The sequence below is a fragment of the Dipodomys merriami genome, unplaced genomic scaffold (genome assembly GCF_024711535.1).
Source record: "Dipodomys merriami isolate MVZ:Mamm:240054 unplaced genomic scaffold, mDipMer1.0.p SCAF_13, whole genome shotgun sequence".
Lineage (NCBI taxonomy): Eukaryota > Metazoa > Chordata > Mammalia > Rodentia > Heteromyidae > Dipodomys > Dipodomys merriami.
In genome coordinates this window covers 35,804,787-35,828,318 of record NW_027202604.1, presented here as the reverse complement: position 1 = coordinate 35,828,318, position 23,532 = coordinate 35,804,787, and the positions used below count along the sequence as shown (strand labels likewise).

At 40.1% G+C, this 23,532-nt stretch overlaps 1 protein-coding gene across 6 annotated transcripts in view; it reads right to left on the bottom strand.

The window, feature by feature from the left end:
• Grm7 (glutamate metabotropic receptor 7) overlaps positions 1-23,532 on the bottom strand; it is a 597,974-nt gene that overhangs the window by 290,682 nt on the left and 283,760 nt on the right. For all 6 annotated transcript variants that reach the window (XR_011371182.1, XR_011371183.1, XR_011371184.1 and 3 more), the window contains exons 3-4: positions 8,235-8,376; positions 313-467 (exon numbers count right to left, since the gene is read on the bottom strand). Coding sequence is in view for 3 of the 6 variants with exons in the window: in XM_070019004.1 (XP_069875105.1) it covers positions 313-467; positions 8,235-8,376 (297 nt within the window). In the remaining 3 variants the exon portion in view is untranslated. The remainder of the gene's footprint in view (positions 1-312; positions 468-8,234; positions 8,377-23,532) is intronic.

The window sequence follows — 23,532 nt, the reverse complement described above, 5'->3', positions numbered from 1 at the left end:
CACTCTTGGATGTGTTAATATTTCACTTATTATTAATGGTAATGTTCTCTTGGAAAGCTCTTGTAGCAAGAAGGAAGAATAGAGGCTAATTGTGATATTATCATGAAAGAAAAGATCTTGACAAAACAGGAATGTCAATGGAAAGCACAGACGAGGTGCTTGGCATCTTTTTCAATTTCATGGCTAAAACTTGCCACGATTCTGCAGATATTATCTACAAACATCACCCCCCCCCCAAAGAGACACACCCTCTAGCCACCAACCAACAGCTGCCAGTCTGGGAACAGATCCCACTGGTGACAGGCCATGTACCTTCCACCGTTGCTCGCTTGGGCTGGATGGTGATGGCGCCCTCGGCGATGTCCTCATGCTGGTGCAGCGGGTTTATTTTGGATCCCCAGCTGTCTGATCCCACCCAAAGGAAGTGGCCCACTTGATCGGCTCTTTTGGCTGCTGCGAGGATCTGCCTGGGAAAAGGAGCACAATAAGGTAAGTAAGGTGGAAGGTAGGTGTGAGCAGGAGCATTCTCAGAATTCTAAGTCGAAGTCAAGAAAGCATGCAACTAATAATCGATATGTCACAGCGTAGCTGAACCATGGTGGCTCATGATTATAACCCTAGTTACTCAGAGGACTGAGATCTGAGGATCGCTGTTCAAAGCCAACCTGGGCCAGAAAGTACATGACACTCTTACCCCCACTGCACCACCCAAAAGCCAGATGTAAAACTGTGGCTCATGTGTTAGACTTTCAGCCTTGAGAAGAAAAAGCTAGAGGACAGCTCTTAAACCCTGAGTTAAAGCCCTAGTACTTGCACAAAAATAATGCCAAAGGATCTTGAGCACGATAGGCATAGGACATTAAATGAAGAAAGACAAATGGCGTAAAACTGAGATGGATATTCACATGCTTTAGAAAGGATACAAATAGAAATTCGAGTAAGATACCAAATTTGCTTTTATATTAGGCATTTTTTGGTTTTGTTATATGAATTTTGGCTTGGAGCTGAAGAAATGAGTACTGTCACTCAGAGCCACTGTTAAATATCATTTCTAGAAAGCAATATATCAAGATAAACCACAGTATTTAAGTTAGTTATTAAAAATGAACAGAATTCCCTGATAAAAATGAAAAAAATTTCAACCTATTTATGGAGGAAAAACACATTTTGTGAGCAGCAAGGACGATGAAAGTTAATGAAATAAACAAAGGGAAATTAGTTATTAATGGAAAAGTTATTGAAATGATATTTTGGAAGGCCAGGAGACAGATAAAAGCTAATGACATTTTCAGAACACATGAAATTTAGATCTAAAACTCCTTTGGTGGGTAACACTACCAGACTTGCTCATAGCAGGCAGAGGTGCAAAGTGAACTATGGGAGAAGTGCTTATATATGAAAGGCAAAATCCGACTGTACTTCCTCCTCTAGGCAGGAAATGGAATGGAAATTTCTGAAGACAATTGTAAGGAACACACAGTAATATTGTGGACACCCAAGGGACAAAAGGTAGATGAGAGACAGTGTGCTAAACATGGGGTAGAGGGAAGGAATGGGTACAGGCCAGTATATTAAATATTGAAATGGGAAGGCATTCTTGGAAATATTAAACTGCAGATTATAGAATGCTAGAACCATGGGTATGTTGCTTAAGGAAGAGAGTGATTTTTCTGGAAAAGCTCCTGCCAAAAAGATCATAGATATTGACATAGGCCAGCTTGATGCTTGGCCTGTTCATCCAGAGCTCCATTAGTTGATAAGGCTTCCGCAGAGAGGTCTTATGGGCCTTGTACAAATGTGAATTGCCAGAACATTCCATAATTATAAAAAAATCTCCATGTGAATTATAAAATTTAACCTAGAAATGTAACCAATATAAAAAGGGGGAGAAGATAAAGCATATTAAAAAAATACGGTCATTTGGAAGTAATAAGGATGTTCTAAAAGCTTTTTGAGCAAAAATAATAGTGCAGAGAAATGAGAACTTGAAAATTAATCTCTCAGAAGCAAAAAGGGGAAAAAAATGGATGAAGGATAATACATGCAATAACTCCAGAATTCTGAAGGAAAACGATTTCTTAGCTTAAAGAACCCCAAGGAGAATTTCTATGTCCCCAGTGAGTCTTGTAGATTTTTTTCCTATACCCAGTTAGAGTTTCACACATGTTTTAAGGGTCCTTTAAACCTGCTGGGGGCTGGGGGCTCATGCCAACACTTCAGGCTGCTCAGGAGACTGAGATATAAGGATCGTAGTTTGAAATCAATCTGGACGGACATATTTTAGAGACTCCATAAAAGCCCAAACCTGATGCACGGCTCAAGTTGTAGAGTGCTATCTGTGAGTTATAAAGTTGAGTGGAAAGTCAAAGTCTCAATACTGGCGCGCACACACACACACACACACACACACACACACACACACACACACACACACACACACACACACACACACACACACACACACTTCTCTAATTAGTCACTACTAGTATTTGTTGTATATCATTGTTATGCCAGGTAAGATTTATTTAAAAGTAAATGTCAGATCAGTCCTTAATATTTAGTTGTTAATTAAGAATGGAGTTAGAAAAAAAACACTTTTATGCATTAAGTACACAAAGAAATTTTCTTTCAATTTACTTTTTTTTGTTGTTGTTGGTCATGGGGCTTGAACTCTGGGCCTGGGCACTGTCCCTCAGCTCTTCAGCTTAAGACTAGCATTCTACCACTTCAGCCATAGTTTCATGGCTTTTCCAAAGCCTGGGTTGGCTTTGAACTGTGATCCTCAGATCTCAGCCTCCTGAGTAGGTAGGATTGCAGGCATGAGCCATTGGCACCCAGCTCAATTTATTCTTTCTAAAAGTTGCTAAATAATGTCTCCAGGAATATGAGAAAATAAGCCAAGAATGAAAGAGACATGAACAGAGACAGAAAAACCAAGTGAAAGAATAAAAGAATATTAAAGAAAAAAATCTATCAACTGGTTCAAATTTTTTAAATGACAATTTCCAAAGGGATATTTCCAGGAAAAAGTAGGAAACATAATTATATATATATATATATATATATATATATAATATTTAAGCACAAAATGGATATAAATGGCACAAAATATGTTTGTATCTTAACATGTTTTCATAAAGTTCTGGATTAGTCACCAGCTAAATAAAACGAAACCATTTACAAAATGTAAGGTATAAAATATTATTAACCTCTACCATGAATTGCAAAAGGCTACATGTATCATTCTATATGATCTTTATTTTATTAGGCTAAACTTGTACATGTACAAAACTTATATGGAGATTGTACCAGTATTTTCTTAGTGGTTATTTCAGAGTGTTTAGTATACTGGATCTATACTAGACTGTTTAAAATTATTGTTCGTGGTTATTCTAATTCATAATTTTTTCTAGATAACCAAAGATAATGTCAAATGTAACGTTATGTTAAAACAGTATGTTATTTTTCCAATACAGTTGGTGTGTGTGTGTGTGTGTGTGTGTGTGCGCGCGCGCATGCGCACGCTACTTTTATACTCAGAATGGTGTTAGTAAATATTTTCTTTTTTTTTCAAAATCCAAATGATCAATACTCATGGCTGATTAAGCCTGTAACATCAAAGTCTAGGTATTAATATCTTCCTCCTGCTAGTGTCTCACAAAGTATGTGAAGTTAATGTTCTGGGAAATTTCAAAGTTCTCAATCTACCATATGAATCTTACGAAAGAAGAGACGCAGTTAACATTGCAGGCTGTCGGGACTCCTCAGACATTCACTCTCTGAAGATCTCATTTTGGAAGACACAGATACACTTGACTCATCACGGAGCTCAGAAATCACTACTGCTACCATTCCACGAGTCACAGCACACTGTACCCTGACACTCACAAGGACCCCAACCTAAGAACAGTGTGATCACTTTAATTTTCATCCTGAATTAGGATGGCACACCACCAGCAGGTAAAAATGACTACAATCACAAGACCTATCTGAAGTATATCTTTCATGCACTGCCAGCGTTTTAAAGATAAATGCGAGAGCACATCTTACCAGTATATTCCATATTTAGCAAAGGCGTAAAATAGGCACGAGAAGGATGTATGAGAGGATTAAGAAAGAAGCCTACTGCTGATATGGGGTGCGGCAGGAAAACAGACTAGAGCACAAAAGCCAATAAAATCTCACAAACTGTTAAAACATAGAGTGAGAGAAAATATTCTAAAACCCCAGAATCAGCATTTCATAAGAACCAAATTTATACCAAGAGTGGTCACTTCCCTAGAGAAAAGCACACACAAAAGAGACATCAAAACGCAGCCATGATACTCACTACACATGTTGAAAATGAATTATCCAGCTGGGGGGTGGGGCAGGCAGGTTGGGAAGGAAAAACTGGGTGAAAACGAGGGAAGAGGTGACACTGTTCAGAAAGAAACCCACCCATTACCTGACTTATGTAACTGCAACCTCTCTGTACATCACCTTTACAATAATAATTAAAATTAATTAATTAATTAAAAGAGACACTGAAGGTACATTTCAATAGAGAGACAAAAGATATGATGAGGAAAATTCACAAGAGATTTAATTTGAACCTACTAAAAGATCCACCACACAATTTAGGTAGACACATGGGCATGTGTAAAATGTTAAAAAAATAAGGTGAGGGGGCTGGGAAGGTGGCTCAGTGGTAGAGCGCTTGCCTTGCATGCCTGAGGCTCTGGGTTCGATCCCTCTGCACCATATAAGCAAAAAAAGAAAAAAGCCGGAAGTGGCGCTGTGGCTCAAGTGGTAGAGCGCTAGCTTTGAGCTGAAGAGCTGAGGGACAGCGTCCAGGCCCAGAGTTCAGGCCCCATGACCGGACCAAAAAAAAAAATAAGGTGAGGGCATGGTGGGGTACACGTGTAATCCCAGCTCCATGGCAAGCAGAGATTAAATGACCATGGTTATAGGCAAACTCAAGCAAAAAATCCTCACAATACTCCATGCACAAAAACAAACCAAACAGGATGGCACACACTTATAATCACAGCTATACAGTAGGTAGATGTAGGAGGATCACATACCAAGGTTGGCCTCAGGCCATAGTGAGACTTTATCTGACAAATAAATTAAAGCAAACATGAACTGGAGTTGATGCTTAAGTGGTACCATGCTTGCCAAGCAAAAACAAGGCCCCAAATACCATAGATAGATAGGTAGGTAGTAGAAAGAATAGTGAAGCAGAGCCAAATTTTAAATCACTGATGAAACTCAGAAAAGCTTACATTTAAGTTGTTAAGTACTAGACCTTGGACCAAGTCACTCATCTGATGTCATTTATTCAAGATGTATTACAAGCTGATCACCAGGATAGCTACTAAAGCTTTACAGAGTAACACAGAAGGCTGATAGAGATGATTAAGCCAACAATAATATAAATTTACACTATGGATATAAACTAAGGAGTCTCTTTGGTACGAGGAATTTCCTAGAGCAACATTCTTCAGAGAATGCTTCCTTGGCAAACTAGTCAGTAGAAGTGGAGTTGGAATGAAGATGTCAGGAAGGAGAAGCATTCTAGGTAGATAGAAGAAAAGACACAGACCTGCCAGGCTGGAGACTGAAGCAGACCTCCCTGGGGCCTTCTGAGATTCAGAAGGTAGAACAAGACCAGACATTCCTGTGGAGAATGGGAGAGGATTTTCATCTCATTGATAGGGGAACTGAGTTACAAAGAGTCAGTGGTCTCTGGAAGGAACTTGAGCAAGGAGCGACATTGCTTGATTAAGTGTCAGAATACAGTGACAATTACACATGTTGTATTACTGTCTCTCTGTGTGCCTGCTATCAGAGCTTCAGACTGGGGTGATGGATGGATTCAGGTGTGTTCTGTGCAATGCATTGATTAGAGAAAGACAAAAGAGTAGAAGGCTGGTGAGAACCACAGAAGGAAAATCTGAGTAAGAACAAACAATACCCCAGGTGTTTTGATTTTACTCAATAAAGGATGCTCAACACCAGTGGCTCATGCCTGTAATCCTCACTACTCAGGAAGCTGAGATTTGAGGATCATGGTTCAAAGCCAGCCTGGGCAGGAAACTCTGTTAAGACTCTTATCTCCAATAATCTACTCAAAAAAGCTGGAAGTGGTTCTATGGTTCTAGTGGTAGCATGCTTGCCTTGAGCAAAAGAAGCTCAGGGCCAGTGCCCAGAGCCAGAGTTCAAGTCCCAGGTCCAACAAATACAAAAGACTCTCATCTTCAAATTCAGTGACCCATGGCTTTGAATTTCAAGATGGACAAAAACTGAAACCACAACTCTTTCATATTGGTCAAGGACAAACTGCATACGTGATATGTATGTCTCTGGGAGACAACATTCATAATTTTCAAGAATGGACACATCTTTGTCATGGTACTTTCTTGTAATTGGTCTTCTAAGTTCTTTTAAGACAAACATATTCAGTACTATATTTGTATACTATATATGTGAGTCGCGTTAATATATATTTATGTCTTATGCAACACAATTGAATGACACAACTATGTGTGTCCATGTTTACATTTGTGCATGCATATTTATGGCAATGGAACTTTACTACAGCAGTATGTATAACTATAAAAGCTTATCATCAAATTTTATTGCCATTTGACAAGGGAGCTGTTGGATAAATTACAGTCCATATTTAAAATGGAGATCTGCATGGCCATTCAGAAGGCTAAAGTAGCCCATCAGTGCAGACATTCAGGGCCTCTGTGGTAAAAGTACTGAGTAGTGCCAAGTCAGGTACAGAGTGGACACATGAAAGAATGTTCATCATGTTTGAAGATAGGAAAGAAGAAGCAAATACAGAATGTCCCCAGGGGGGGAAATATACACAAGAAAGTGATAAAGGGGCCATGCTACCTGAAAGGGAAAACTTATCAGCAAGTGGACAGGATGGAAGACATGCACTTTAACAGGACAGTTACAAGGTGTACTTGTTAACTTTTTAATCATATGTCATTAACTCTAATTCAACAGAGGTAAAGATTCTGAGCTGGGCACTGGTGGCTCATGTCTGTCAACCTAACTAAGCACAAGGTAGAGATTGGCTTGATCCCAGCCAGGGAAAAAGTTTAGGAGAGGCCGTCTCAGACAATAGGTGGGCTCGGTGCGTGATCTGTCAACCAGGCTACTGGAAGGCTGTGATCCAGAAGATCAAAGTTCCAGGGTAGCTTAGGCTAAAAGTCCATAAGATCCCATCTCAACAGAATGAATGTGGTATTGATAACACACGTTCTTCATCCATCCCAGCAATAGCAGGAAGCAGAAATAGGAGGAGCACAGTCCAAGACTTTTGGGGGCTAAAAGTGAGACTCTGTCTCAAAAATATGAAGACTGAAGGTATGGATCAAGTGGCAGAGTGCCTGCCTAGCAAAGGTAAAACCCTGGGCTCACTTGCTTCTACTGCCTGAAAGAAGGGAAGAAGAAAAAGGAAGAGAAAGAGGGAGGAAGGAAGGAAGGTGGTAGGCCAGACTGGTAGTGAGAATCGGAGGAGTGTGCTAGTACAGTGTGGTTTGGCTGCCTTGCGAAAGCACTAGGGAGAAAGGAAAGTCAAGATTGCGAGTGGATCTTTGTGTCTGGGGGAGATCACTGTGAGGAAAAGGAAAAGACAAGTACACTGGAGGACACAGAGGTGTGACTCTTTTGTTTCTAGCACAAAAAGTTTAAGACATTAGCAAGGATTGTGAGACTTTTTTTCTTTTACATTTTTTAGGAGGCATTCTTTAGATCAAATCACACTATCACTGGGTATGGTTTTTAATAAAACTGAGATTTAAAAGAGCTAGTGTTTGCTTGTAGCTGGCAATGGAATTTGAACTCAGGCCCCTCGGCTTGTTGGTACTCTACCGTCAGAGTCACACCTCCAGCCTGTCTTTTTGCTGGCTATTTTGGAGATGGACTCTCATGGGATTTTCTTCCCCTGGCCGGCTTTGGACCTTCCTCATCTGGATGCCAGCCTCTTGAATAGCTAGGATGACAGGTCTGAGCCACCTGCACCCGTCATAATCTTTGTTTCATTTTGCCAGTATTTGAACACATTTTTCTGATCCAAGAGAGTACAGGACCAGCAACACACTGCCACTTCTGTGTTGATCATAACTCCCCGTGTGGCAATAGAGAGCTTTGCTCTGATGTTATCTTTTCCCCTTCACCTCCAGGGTCTTGATCCCATGCACACCCTAAGGAACTGTCGCAGTCATCCTTACTTTATATCCTCATCGTTGGCAAAAATGACGACGGCCCTGGAGTTGGGGGTGTCCAGGAGCTGTTTGATAATTCTATCAAAGTCAATGGTCCTGTCTTTGCGCTCTTGGGGGATTTTCACCGACTGGGCAATGCAGAGCCCACCTGTTCAAGAAAAGAAAAGCAGAATGTCAATGGAGTTCCCACATCAGTCATCAAAGAAACTGGGGCAAGTAGTTGGGAGATGTGGGAGGTTCAAATTCTGCGTAGTCCACAGTGAGCCACCAGGGCTGAGGCTAGAACAGACGCTTTTACAAATCATTTATTTTGTAAACCAAACCTTTATTAATTAACTACTCTCTATGGGCCCAGGCTGTTACATGGTTTACCTGTGTTATTTTATTTAATCCTCTGGAAAACAATGGCAAGTATTTATGGTTGCCCATTCTGTGTCAGGGAAAGGGAGGAGCCAACGGACCTTTGGGCTCTATACTTCTCAGAGTCATCCTGGTATTTCTAACATGAATCTCAAGTTGGAAAAATATGTAGCCCTCCATGAATCAATAGGTGGGCTTCATCTTATTCTAGCTTTTCCTGAGTAGTGGCCCCTGGATCTGGTAATTGGCATCACCCACATTAAGAATTACCGATGTAGCCAGGCACAGACAGCTTGTGTCTGTAATTCTAGCTACTCAAAGAATCTGAGATCTGAGGATTGTGGATTGAAGCCAGCCCAGGCAGAAAAGTCCATGAGACTCTTATCTTCAATTAACCAGAGAAAACCTAAATGTAGAATTATGGATAAAGTGGTAGAGCACCAGCCTTGTGCAGAGAGAGTGTGGTGCTCCTAAATGTAAACACCAGAACCAGTACACAAAAAAGAAAAAGGAGGGAAGGAAGGGGAGGGTAGAGAGGGGAGGCTAGAGGATGGGAAGGAAGGGAAAGCCAGAAGAAAGGAAGGAAGGAAGGAAGGAAGGAAGGAAGGAAGGAAGGAAGGAAGGAAGGAAAGAAGGAAGGAAGGAAAGAAGGAAGGCAGGCAGGCAGGCAGGCAGGCAGGCAGGCAGGCTGATGTAGAAAAAGAGTAGACAATGAATTCATTGTCAATGTCAATGATCATTGACAATGATCATTCAAAGGAAAGATGGATTAGAGGTAGAGACAAGAGGAATGCTTTTCTGTCTCTGTAAGGTACTTGGGGCATATCTGTAGTGAATGACTGTTTGCCTAGTGTACAGACAACTGGGTGGGTGCTGCTAGGCTTCCACAACAGAAAACTATAAACTCTAACCTCTCCCCGAATCAAACCTCCATGGCACTTTTATCTCCATGACACTTTTTGCCTACACAGGTGGCTTTCAACTACTAATGCGCACAAAGTCTTCTCTGAGGCTCCCAAAACATGTACGTCTAACACGTACATCACTCTACTGACCCACCTGACATTGCTAGAACCATCCACACAATGACAAACGATTCCACGTTTTGTAGCGAAGAAAAGTGCTCACATATCTTAGTTCCTATCAGCTAGCATTCTCCTCAGAGAGGAGGTAGATTCTGTGACACACATGGCACTAAGCACGGCTAGACCGGTTGTTGGCTTTGCTCTACCACCTTTCAACAATGAGAACAATGTCTTTCCTGAAACATGGTTTGTTCTAAGACTAGAGCAAGGCTCAGACAAGATTCAGCCTGGATCATCATTCAGTGTCAAGAAGCAAGAAGTAAGTGTCTGAAAAAAAGAAACAAAACCCCTGCATATACAAGAAGTGATTCACTATGGACAGTAAAATGATACCAGTGAATTATTATCCAAAGAATCTATCAGGCAATCTATGAACCTCTACCACTGCAAATAAATGCCAGGATGCACATGTGAACACGTGAGAAAAGAGATTAGAAATTTGCTTGCAGGATGTTTCCAAATTGAAAGTCTGGAGGAGATAAGGGAAAACATTCTATCACTAAAACATTGTGATAATGATTCAAACCGGAACATTTACATTACCTTCAAGTATCTCCCCACAAAACGCACATCCATCACTCTATGGTTTGAACATATGCCTTTCTTTCCTTTGAGGGAATATCTTTCCTTCCTAGCATAGCTGTTAGGGGTTGAATGGATACAAGTATCATGGGTTAGAACCAAACACCCAATGTGAGTGTTTTAACACGTTCCCAGGTGATCCAGGTGCTGCCGGCCCCCTCCTGTTATCCTAGCTACTCAGGAGGCTAAGATATGATGATTGCTGTTTGAAGCCAGCCCAGGCAGGAAAGTCTATAAGGACTCTTATCTGCCAAAAGCCACAAGTGGAGGCATGGCTCAAGTGGTAGAAGAGGCAGCTTTGAGTGAAAAAGCAAAGCAAGAGCTTGAGGTCCTAAATTCAGGCTCCAGTATGCATGGAAACACACACACACACACACACACACACACACACACACACACACACACACACACACACACACACACACACTCCCAAGGGATGTTGTACACATTGTTTCTCTGAGGACCAGTCTTTGCAAACCATGCCACAGGAGAATGAAGATGCAGCCAGTAGCCAAGGGGAGTTGATTCTGATCAATGTTCCTAGGTACCATCATATCTGCTGTAGGAAGGGGCAGGTTTTATGCACTGAGAGTCTGGCCAACTTCTGGAGGAGCCATAAAGGTGAGAAAGGGAGGAGGGAGGGGATGGATCATTAGGCTTGGTTATAAACTATGCGGTGATCATGGTGATAGAGACAGAACTGGGGAGGGGGGGTGGGCAATGGTGTCTCCAGGCAATGGCTACTACTAGCTCCACATTGTAATTCCTCCGAGTCTGGAAGTCTTTAGACAGGAGGGAAGGATGAATGAAACCATCTGCAAACTGTCCTGGGGGCTGCTGGAGAGAAAAACAAAATACAGCAAAGCAACTTTACCACCTTCTCAGCAGGAAAATCAGAATCACTTTGGATGGAAGGCCAGCTTCCCATCAGGATTCAATTACAGCTGAGCCATTAAGCAAATGAGAGCAAACTCCATTTGGCAATGTGATTAGTGGAGGGGCGGACACACTCTCCGTCTGAGGGCTTACCGGCCCACACTGGTGGAACTGATGCATGGAGTTTTATGACTCCAGGAGATGGCCAGACCTTTTTATGGAATGGCCCACAGGTGAGCAAAACCAATCAATGAGCAGAAGAGAGAAATGGGTGATTAATATGTAATGTAATGGGAAGGAACATGTTCATAAAGGTAAAAGATGGGAAAAGAAAGCTTGGAAAAACAGAGGAAGAGAAGTGAATGAGTGTGAGTGTGTAAATGAGTGTGTGTGTGTGTGTGTGTGTGTGTGTGTGTGTGTGTGTGTGTGTGTACTGGTACTGGGACCTGAACTCAAAGTCTAGGTGTTGTCCTTCAGCTTACTGACTCAAAGCTGTTGTTCTACCACTTGATCCACATCTCCATTTCTGCCCTTTGCTTTTTAATTGGAGATAAGTCTCTCATGGACTTTCCTGCTCAGGCTAGCTTTAAACTGTGATCCTGAGTAGCTAGGATTTCAGGCATGAGCCAATGGTATGGGCTAGACAGCCCTTAACTTTTAAAGTGTTTTTTTCTTTGTCTCTATAATATACTTGGAGTTTGTATCACTTGGTGCCAATTAACTCACATACCTGTGGAGCACATGCTTGGGGAAGAGAGGGTTTCATCAGAGATGGCACAAGCAAAGAAACATATCACAGCCAAGACTATTCCTTTCAGGCACCTTGGCCTGACGGAGAAAGTCTCTTTTCAGTGGCTTGAGGAGATACAAGCTGATACGGTAAGGGAAAGAATCTGAGTCCCAGAAATCAATCTGCCTCTTGATTTGGAGCTGAACACTGGTCAGTTTTCTGTCTGGCAGTGGAAGGGGACAATGCATAAACAGCAGGACGGAATCTCAGGAGTCAGAGCTCAGACGGTTCACAATGAGAACACCTCTTGCTCTCAAGTGAGTATGGGTCCCTGATTATCTTGAAAGCAGAGGCAAAAGCGAAGTGATTCACAGTGTGCCGCTCCCTCCTGAAAAAAAGCTGCTGCCCCACCATTGAGCTACGGATGCTGCTGCCTCTTATTTAGGTCTGCTCATCAACCTAGCAAATACTGTGACTACTATGTACACGATTCTGCAGGCTTGTTTGAAGTAATAATATATGTCATCCAAAGAACCTTTAGAATAACAAGGAAACATGGATCCAAATTGCTCAAGAATGATATTAACCAAAGCTGGAGAATTGGTGTCACTGAGTTCAGGCCACATGTCAAATGCCATTTCCAGTGCTTTGATTCCCTAATGCATTCAAATGTTCATCCCATTCCACAAGGCAGGAGGAAATAGGCACTCACTCCAAATTTAGGATTCATACTCAGGTTTTGATTTCCAACACTTCACCAAAATAGTGTTCTTGTCCACAGATACTCCCAAAATTAATAGGAGGGGAGGATCAATAGCCCGTGAGGGGTCATGACAGATATCACACCTTGGCAGAGGAATAACCCAAGGCTTGTCTGGAAGGAATTCGACCTCACGTGGCATGTTTCCCATCTGTGAAAGAAGAATCCTATGGATGGGAAAGGTCCGTTTGGAAAGGAGAGGTCATTGTGAATGAAACTGCCCAACCATTAGCTTGTTGTTGCCAGTTAGTTTCCTGGCTACGTGTAGGGTGCTGAGGTGTGGACTAACGGCTTGTCACTGATCATACCAGGGGCCAGGTGTGTGCATTTCAGACTCTGTTACATGTAGGAATAGTCGTGAGGTACACGAGTAGGTCAGAAACTTGCAGTAAATGGTTCTGGAAATTTTAGCTTTTGCTGTCTTAGAAAGAAAGAGAAAGGGAAAAGTAGGCATGGTTTTTCCTCCATTTGCTACCTGGAACCATTAGACTCCTCTAGGTATGACTAGGTCACACATAAAAGGATGGAAACTGACTTCCCAAAACTGAAGAGTCACCAAGATGGACAAAATGAGTCTTGGCATCAGGCTTTACCTAAGCAGAGACAGCAGTGTCAGCAGTTAGATACTTCCTGATAGGGGAGCAAAGAACACCTTTCCATGTAAACTACCTATAGACAGTTTTCTTTTAGACAAAGTTAATACTGAATCATCTTTAAAGGCAGAGAATTCCTACAGCAGCACAGAAAGGAGAGAAAGTTCCTGAATGTGGAAGCTAAGTCAAAAAGATTACAGAGCAAGAGATCGAAGGAACTATGATCCACAATGCAAATGAAGAGGGAAAACATGAAGCTGGTACCTGCATAGATCTGTGGGTAGATGGAAGACACCAAGGCGGAAGTAGTCACACAGAAACTGGAAACAGAACCTGGGGTAAGGAGAGGGGTAAGCAAAGAGTTCTGATGGAAACCTGAGAGTTAGCAGTTTATGATTCTACATCTACATTAGTTTCTAATTCTTCATGCTCTTTGAAACATCCATATCTCCTTTTGGATTGCAAGAAGAAAAGAAAGGAAAGAAGGAAGGAAGGAAGGAAGGAAGGAAGGAAGGAAGGAAGGAAGGAAGGAAGGAAGGAAGGAAGGAAGGAGGGAGGGAAGGAGGGAGGGAGGGAAGGAAGGAAGGAAAAGAAAGAAGGAAAGAAAGAGAAAGAAAGAAAGAAAGAAAGAAAGAAAGAAAGAAAGAAAGAAAGAAAGAAAGAAAGAAAGAAAGAAAGAAAGAAAGAAAGAAAGAAAGAAAGAAAGAAAGGAAGAAAGGAAGGAAGGAAGGAAGGAAGGAAGGAAGGAAGGAAGGAAGGAAAGAAGGAAGGAAGGAGGGAAGGAGGGAGGGAGGGAGGGAAGGAAGGAAGAGAGGGAAAGGAGGGAAGGAAGGAAGGAAGGAAGGAAGGAAGGAAGGAAGGAAAGGAGGGCAGGAGGGAGAGAGGGAAAGTAGGGTAAAAGGAAGAGAGGGAGGGAGGGAGGAAAACCCCACAAAATGATCAGAAGGGAGATTATAGAAAGCATTCATTATACAGAGCATGGATAGATGAGTTGGGGTCACATTGCATGAAACTTTGTGAAGTAAACCACAGAATTTGGATTAAAACAAAATAAAACAAAGCAGCTTCTTGCTTGTACACAGCCAGGAAGGACTACACCTCTCATTCAGAGCAGAACTGAGACACTATTTATTTGTGCAAAAACATAGTTCCTTCATTCCATCTCTCAGCCAAGAAATGATGGCTTGCAAGTCTGCTTAAACATGCTGATCCATGTCAGTGTCATGGTTTGGCCTGAGAGGCATTTGCATTCAGCTGTTGTACATGTCCGAGTTTAAAACAATCTTGGGACAAAGGTCTCTGTGTTTTAACGGATTTGACCTTATATCCTAAGGACTAAAAGAGTATTTAGCACAACTCTCCCATCCCACAGAGAAAGACCCCCCCAAAAGAAAATTAACCAACTCAGCATCAGAGCTCAGACTGACTTTAAGCAGTGATAATTCTCGCTGTGATAGTCTTTTACTGAGCTGTTTCCCATAGTCCTAGTTCATTCATTCAACACATGTATTAAGAAACTGCCGCATTTCAAGAGCGCCAGGAGTTACTGGGATTTAGAAATCCAAGTAAAATAGACACCCCACACCCTGGCACAGGAGTACATCTCAGTAGGATAATTTTCCTTCTTCAAATTCCCTTTCAAGATGGAGCTGGCCTCTGGAAACCCTCTGAGCTTAATTTATAACCAAATTCCTTGTTGGGACTGTCAAGTTCTTTTCAACAGCTGGTATCTTAGCAGGTTGTGAGTGTGTTAATCAAGAATGTACTGTGATTCAGGAAGCGTTTGGTAGGCAAGCCGTTCCTTTCCCTCAATGAGGACTAAGTTATCTATGTTTTATTATTTTTTTCAAAAGCAATGACTGTTTTTATTTCCTGTGGATTCACTACCCTCAGCAGTCAAATCCAATTGTCATCTGTTACTAAGCACATCCGGTGGAAGTGTGTGCCCCTACGTACTAGAAAGAAAGGAGGTCAATTTCCATATCTGAAACATGGCTGGAATTTCCAAACTACCATTTTGGTTTCAATCCACTCCTTCTTGGATGGTGTAAGTGAAATAGTTCATGCCATCCTAGGATACCTTTTTAATCCTGAAAATTAGGAGACAATGGAATCATGTCTGTGTTGGGCTATGGAAGAGGTACTAAAGACTGGCTCTTACTTTTGTGAATGAATTTTCTTATCATCTATGCGTACGTTTCTTCTAGTACTAGAAACAGGAAGTTTCTAAATGTCTACATTCCTTTTCAAGAATGAACTAGCAAGCTCTTTATTTTACTGAATTAATGCTTTCTGTCTCCCATGGTAACTGTTTTTATTGATTCTAAAAGATTTTTAATAGCTTGAATATAATTATTTGGTAAGGCAGTGATGGACACTGAACCCACCAGGGCTATAAGTCTGCCTAACATGAAATTCTACCATGGAGCTACTTCTCCAATTGGCTCTCCAATTTTACTTGAATACCACCAAGAATTAAAAGTTTGCTGGAACTGGGGGTACTGGTTCACTTTCTAGATGAGGTGGGTAGATGTTGGAAATTAAGTTTATTTGTCCAATTTTACATAGCTCAATTCAGTACTAAGAACTCTTGATCCTCAATCCAGAGGTATTTTTGTACCAGCTCTGATGGGATTTCTTTCACCTTCCATCCTTCACTCTTTTTTCACTCTTTTCTCTACCACCTTTCTCCTCTGGATCAATAACACAGAATTAATTGGATGTTTGTAACACCTGTTTTTTTCTAGGCAATCCAAGTCCCTAAATGATAGGTATGTTTTTAAACTCTTTTATAGTGAAATGTTTTTACTTAATGAATCAAGGCCTAATATTTTAACTCAACACCTCCAGTCAAAGATATCCTTAGAGAAGGAATTGGTTGGCATTCCATCCTTTTGAAAGAAACAGGGATAATTTATACTGAGGTATTTGCGCTTGTTGTGTTTGGGAGATGAAATGTTTTAAATACCCAGAATTCAGTGTTATATGTAAGTATAAAGAAAGAATTGCATTCATGGAATTAAATCATGACTTTGGATGAAAGCTTGCTTGACTATCCAAATTAGAAAGATAATATGATTGGTTGCAGTGAATTCATGAGCTTCAAAATTCAATATTGAGCTTTCAAAATTCAATTTTTCAGTGTTTTTTTCCCCTTGCATCTCTCTGCTCTCTTCCCCTTAGCTTCTTTGCTAAGACATATCAATCTCTCAGGAAACTATCACCTCTGCTAAGGACTACAAATATCAATAAAAACCATCTTTAAGGAGTTTGAGCATTTGTCATTTTAAAGGAAACCTTGCTATCTATCAGTGTGTTATGTCTTAAACCAAAGAAGTGGAAGCAAATGAATCCACATTTAATGACTAGAACTGTGTCATTCTCATCATTTCCACAGAGTCCACAAACAATTCATCTCTTTCCTCCAGGAGGAGTGCGATGTTTAAGGCTATATACCAGTGAATGCTTCTGCAAGTACAACAGAGGAGCATTCATGTTAACATTATAATCTTTCTCTCCAGATCAAAATGATTGGTTGCACACAAAGCCTTGCCAAGTTCAGAAAGATGGGTTGGGTGAGGCACAGAGTTCATCAGGTTTCTAAGCCTGTAGGATGGGTTAAGACCTTTGAAGGAAGAATCTTCCATCTCCCCTCTAATGACCTGACTTCATAGATGTCCTGTTTTGCATGAGTTCCTTAGAGATTTTCTACTAGATGCCCAGAACTGGAAGAATCCAGAAAGTTTAGACATTCTACACTTAGAACTCAAGGGTTCCTTGCATTAAATTCTGAAACAATTAGGACTCAGATTTGCAAAATAGTTGTGAGCTTCCTAGATAAAGGTAATCAGAAAATGAGCCTGATTCACCCCTTTCCAACACGATCAACCTGACAAGTGATCTATGTCTAGGCCTCAGGAAGCAGACTCAGTTTTGAAGATTTCTCAAGAAACTTCTCCAGTGTTAACACCTGATAAATCTAGGTCCATCTTATAAAGGTGCTGCTAATACTAAATGAAGTTTTTTTTCCTAATAAATAATTTCCAAATATATATGCCTTCCATGGGAAATTGGTGATGTGTTTTATAATAGAATGAAACACATACATTCAAAAGATAAATGAAATTACCCCCTTAATGACCTCAATACATATGTGGTCGGCAGCTTACAACAGACTTGAAAAGAAAATGTAAGAGATATTCATGCAGAGAACCTCAGATCCTAGGAGGAGACCTGCATAGTTAAAATAAAACATGAGCAGCTTTCAGGGCTTTATGTTTGGAATTATCAAAAGAAAAATTTAGAAGAATGACAGACAATAAAGCATTATGCTCACCTTTGTCATTGCATATTCAAAGGGTTATTGAGACTTTAGCAAAAGAAATAAAAGCTATGTTTTATGCATCTAAATGAACGCAATGCTTTTGAAGTAGCTGGGTCTGCAAATCAATTGCTTCTGATAGAGTTCCAGGTTAGCATCAGAGCAACACCCATAAGAAAAGGATGTAAAAAGGGAATATTTGTAGATTTTGTACAATTTTTACCCAGTGGAGAATAAGTGAAAAATTATAGGAATCGTAGGTTTACCAGTTATCCCTGAATTGCCTTTGAGATGTAATCATATAAAACATTGAGTACTCAATCAGAAGTTCAACCTTTAATATAATATGTTAATAAAATAACACATGTCAGGCGCCAGTGGCTCACGCCTCTGTAATCCTAACTACTCAGGAGGCTGAGATATGAGAATCATGGTTCAAAGCCAGCCCGGGCAGGAAAGTCTGTGAGATTCTAAGAAACCACCCAGAAAACCAGAAGTGGTACTGTGGCTCAAGTGGTAGAGTGCTAGCCTTGAGCTGAAGAGCTGAGGGACAGTGCCCAGGCCCAGAGTTCAAGCTCCATGACCCACAAAAAAAAAAAAAAAAGAATATAACACGTTACTTTGTAACACTGAATCCATACCTTGAGCAGAGACTAGGATTATATCTACATTGTTGCCCTCTTAAAAATATTATTGGTTACATTAAAAGGGAGAATATCTTTCAAGTTATATTGTACTGATAAAAATGAACTGCATATGTCAATGGACATATTAAATTGAAATCCTATGTACAACTATTGGAAGACAAGAAAAAAGAGGAAAAATAGAAGAGAAATAGTTTCACGCATAACCCAGTACATATTCAAATACTAAGTATAAAAATTTGAACTATGCCAGGAATCTGTACAAGAAAAGGAAAAAAAAAAAAGAAAGAAAACCTCACAGGGCTATTTGGAAAGTAGACACATCCAAAATTTTAGCAGGACCTAGCATGCATACAGTCTAGCCACTGTGAATTAGGCATTTATATACCACACGGTTGTCAGTAGATGCATACTGTGATGAACAGTGTTATAGCCCAAGTTCACTGTTCGCTAACACCAGTAGTTTTGGGGTCACCTTCACTGAGCATTTAGAGCTCTGTACTAGTTCTTCCCTTACCCTCTCATACAGTTGTTACTCAATAAAGCTACACATTCACACTAAATATTTACTCAGACATTCAGAGATAGGGTAAGTAGGACCGGTTAGGTTATAAAAAGTGCCACTATATAGCTGGGAATTTTTTTAAAGTTATTATTATCTTTAAGTAGTTGTATAACGAGGTTTTAATTCACTGTGTTGGTTTATGAGTACAATGTTTCTCAATCAATGTCACCCTTCCCATCATTTTCCTTCATCTCTCCCACCCTAATCCATTCCAGTTTTCACTACATACACTGAAAATTGTGACTGTATTTGCCCACTCTTCCTTTCCCCATTGGTATGTTCCCCTTCCCCTTTCCCCCACAGCAACACAATTCCAGCTTCCCAGAACCCATTTCGATCAATTATAAGTTCCCTGTTCATGGAAGTTTTACCCTGCACGCACCAGGACTCCTTCTCTGGTTCTATCATACTTCAGTCAATTTGTGTACATCTATATTTGACCTTGTTTATATTTAAAAAAGAAAGTACCAGTAGTTAACTGCTTATTACCTTAGCTGTGTGTGTGTGTGTGTGTGTGTGTGTGTGTGTGTGTGTGTGTGCATGCCAGTACTAGGTCTAGGTGCCATTCCTTAGCTTGTTTACTTGAGGCTAGTGTTCTACTATTTGACCACAGCTCAATTTCTGGCTTTAGGGTGGTTACTTAGAGATAAGCTTGCATATCTTGGACACAAAATGAATTAAGATGGTTGTCACTTTCCTATGCTTCTGCTCATTATTGTTCATTTACCTTTATGATTATTGCTGAGGATAATTGGATAACATACATGAGGGAAATTTTCAAATTTACCTGGAGTGAAAAAGGATAACCCTGAGTTACATAGGGATTTCAGTTTAGAAATGGGCATAGGAAGATGAAATGTGTGTTCTCCCCAAGACAGCAACAAATAAGTAAATTAAACCTGATTACAAAACAGAGGTCATTATACAGCAAAAATACTTTATTTCCTCATGTTGAAGCAGAATGTGACAGCAACTGTGTCCAAGAAGCACAAAGAGTCAGGGAAGAAAAACTCAACCTAAGCTTCCTGTCCAGTGTTCTACTGCGAATTGACAAAACACAAGTTATAATAGAGAGACAAGAGAAACAACAATTTCTAAGATCATTTGGTCTCATGTCTGCCAACATAGCCTCCTGCATTCATAGGAGATGATGTGTTACTTTCTCTTATTTAGGTGCTGTTGTACTAGTTTTAAACTAATCAGTCCATTCTGACTATTAACATTGGGCCTCCATAATGTCACATGACTCTAAGAGAGAGAGCTCAGGTATACAAACACATCCGCTCAACACCTACCTCCCACAGTCTCCTCTCCTGAGATCAAGTCCTCCGATACTCTCATAATAACTACATGTATCTACAATTATGCGTATTGTGATTCCACTTAGCTAATTGTACCCATGGAAATTAGTGTGTTTCTCTTAATTTCCTTCAAAATTCATTTTTCTATGGCAACTTAATTGTGTTATTAGGCTGCCATAGAGCAAAGAGTCCCAATTATGGTTTTTTTTCCCCTTCAGGAAAGATAGACACTGCTGTTCTAGTTAGGTTTACAAAGGTATAGACAGCACTTTTAATTAAAAGACTTCATCTTCTGAATTGCATTAATATATCATTTAAATCAACTTTCATGTAAAATTGGATTTATTAGAATTTCAAAATAAAGTATTAGATTAGGAACCTCCTTCAAGAAAACCTTCAAAAGAAGATACTGTAGAAGTATTCATGCGTGTCAGTAAGTCTTCTATGAACTTTTCCACTGATGGAGAAATCCATGGATAGAAGCTTGTAGAATCTTCCAGCAATTTGGCTCAGATTAGATCTTTATAGGGATTCTTTTGAAATGATACTCTTGGTAAAGGCATTTCTGCCAGACAAGGTCCCCAGAGACTTTAAAATAAATTCTCTACCCAGCCAAATATTATCTAAATCCTTTCCTTTGGTTTGCACTTAACAGTTAGTCTTTTTTCCCTTCGTAGTGGGGGCTTGAACTTCGGACCTTGCACACTTGCTTAGCTTTATCACTTAAGGCTGGCACTCTGCCATTTAAGCCACAGCTCCACTTCTGACTTTTCAATGGTTATTTGGAGAAAAGAACATCACAGACTTTTCTGCCCAGGCTGGCTTCTTATCATGACCCTTAGATCTCGGCCTCCCTAGTACCTAGAATGATAGGTATGTGTTGTTTAAAGACACGAGTTTCAGGCAGTCTAGAAGAGCCACCGAGAGTGTTTCCTTGCAACATTCAACATTCAGTTTTGTTTTTCATCTGGGCTGGAAGAAATGCAGTTTTGAAAGCTTGATAAATTATGCAGCTCTGGTGCTATAGTGTAGCACTTTTGAATGTGTGGTGCATATTACCAATTGTGTTAGAAGTTAAAACAAGTACAGACAAAGGCATTAGGTCTGTGGAGAAGCCTTACATTCTCCACTCCATTTCCAGCATGCTCTTAGGTCAAGCTGATGTCTATTCTTTGTCTAAAAATGCCCCATTTCTTTCTTAGGACAACTGTAGTATTCAAGTGGTTTTATCTTTCTTGCTGTTGTTTTTAATGTACTTATATTTATATCATTTTTTGTTTCTTTTGTACATTTTCCCCCATGGTGTAACCCCTGTTGTCACTATATTTGATTCCAGTGCCCTGTATCTTACATATAACGTTCTTTATTATTTGGGGAGGGAAAGGGAAATAACAAAATGCTGAAATGAGGATACAGGTTGAGCAAATGTAACAATGAAATGTACAAGACTCTATGGTGAAAATGAACTTTACAACTTGGGGAGGTGGGAAGGTAAGGATGGTTGGTAGGGGAAAAACAAAGGAGGAGGTAACAATGCTCCATTGGAAGTATACTCATTACCTTATGCATGTAACTAATCCCTCTGTACAGTATTTTTACAATAAAAATATATACAAAAAATAAAAGTCCTGTGAAATTTACAAAAAGAAAATGGTTGGCTTTAGATGATGACCTTTTAAGGTCAGAATTGATGAGGAGATAGGAGGAAACATCATAACCAATTGAAGGCTCCCATTTCCAACATTGGAGGTATAATCCATGTCATTAATCAGACAGGAGACATATGAAGCAAAAACTAGATTTTTTTTGGAAAAAATTTCCTTCCTTCCTTCCTTCCTTCCTTCCTTCCTCCCTCCCTCCCTTCCTTCCTTCCTTCCTTCCTTCCTTCCTTCCTTCCTTCCTTCCTTCCTTCCTTCCTTCCTTCCTTCCTTCCTCCCTTCCTTCCTTCGCTTCTTTCATTCCTTTCCTCCCTCCCTCTGTCCCTCCATCCTTCTTTCCTTCCCTTCTTCTTTCCTCTTTCTTTTTTCTTTTATTCCTTCTTTCTTTTTCCTTCCTTATTTCTCTCTCCTTCCTTTCTTCTATCTTTCCTTCTCTCCTTTCTTTCCTTTTTTCTCTGTTCTATTACCTTAAAATTATTTATCTAGAGGTTAGAATGTTCAACAAGAAATGTATGCATTATCTCATTTGTGTACCTGTAACCCCTCTGTACATCGCCCTTACAATAAAATAAGAAAATATGTATCCACTCAGTACTCTAACATCCAAATACTTTCAATTTCATCACAGCATCACATTGAACAACAAACTTCTTTTAGCTCCACATAAATAACTTGGCTTACATAAAATATCTAATTTGGAGATTTTTGCCTCATTTTCTTTTGTAAGTGATATTTTTGAAACAGATTCTATTTTGAGTGCTTCCCTCTTTCTTTAAAAGCCCTGGGGCTCATGGAAGCAGGAAACCTCAACAACTTCCCTCTCTCTAGCCTACCTGACGCAGGGGGAAGAGCTTACATAAGTTTGCAAGTGACAAAGAGAACCATTCTTCTTTCTTTTTTCAAAAAGAATTTATTGTAAAGATGATGTACAGAGGGGTTACAGTTACATAAGTCAGGTAATTAGTACATTTCTTTTTGAACACTGTACCACTTTTCTTGCTTTCTCCCAGTTTTTCCCCCCTAACTCCCTCCCCCACAAGTTGTAAAGTTCATTTCCATCACAGTGTCTAGTGAGTATCACTGCTGCACACATTCACCCTTTGTCCTATCATCTCTGTGTTCTTATATTCCTAGGAATTGTAATATGATACCTTTCACAGACACTAAATTTACTTTGCAAAGAAATAAAAGAAGTATGTGTTCTTTTGTAAGAGCAATGTTAGCCAAGAATGGTTTGCATGATTCCCCTCATTTGATGTAACTAGAATGTGCCTATAAATCTAAAAGTAAACATACTGGATGGTAAAAGACAAAAATATTACACTTGGATATGATAAATTATACAGGACTCTAGGCATTTGCCCAGTGAGACCCAAGGAGGATATTCTTAGGAGATGATCACAAAGGCTCAATAGCTATTTGCATGTGATCATGTAAGATGATGTTTATCAAAATGAACCCCAAGAATTGGAAACAAGAGCTTTTGTGTTATTTTTCTTTTTCTCTCTCCATTGTCACTGTTTTTTATTTCTGTACCTTTTGTCTTGTGTGTAAGTTTATTCATTTGGGAGGAGTGAGGAGGAGCACAGAAATGGAGGGACAAAGGTTGAACAAATGTAGCAGCGGTACTCACTAGACACCATGTTGAAAATGAACTGTACAACTTGAGGGGTTGGGAGGGGAAAACTGGGAGAAAAAAGAAGAGGTATCACTGTTCGAAAAGAAATATACTCATTACCTGATCTATTTAACTATAACCCCTCTGTACATCACCTTTACAATTAAAATAAGTTTATAAAAAAACATGATCATGTGAACACAATGCTACA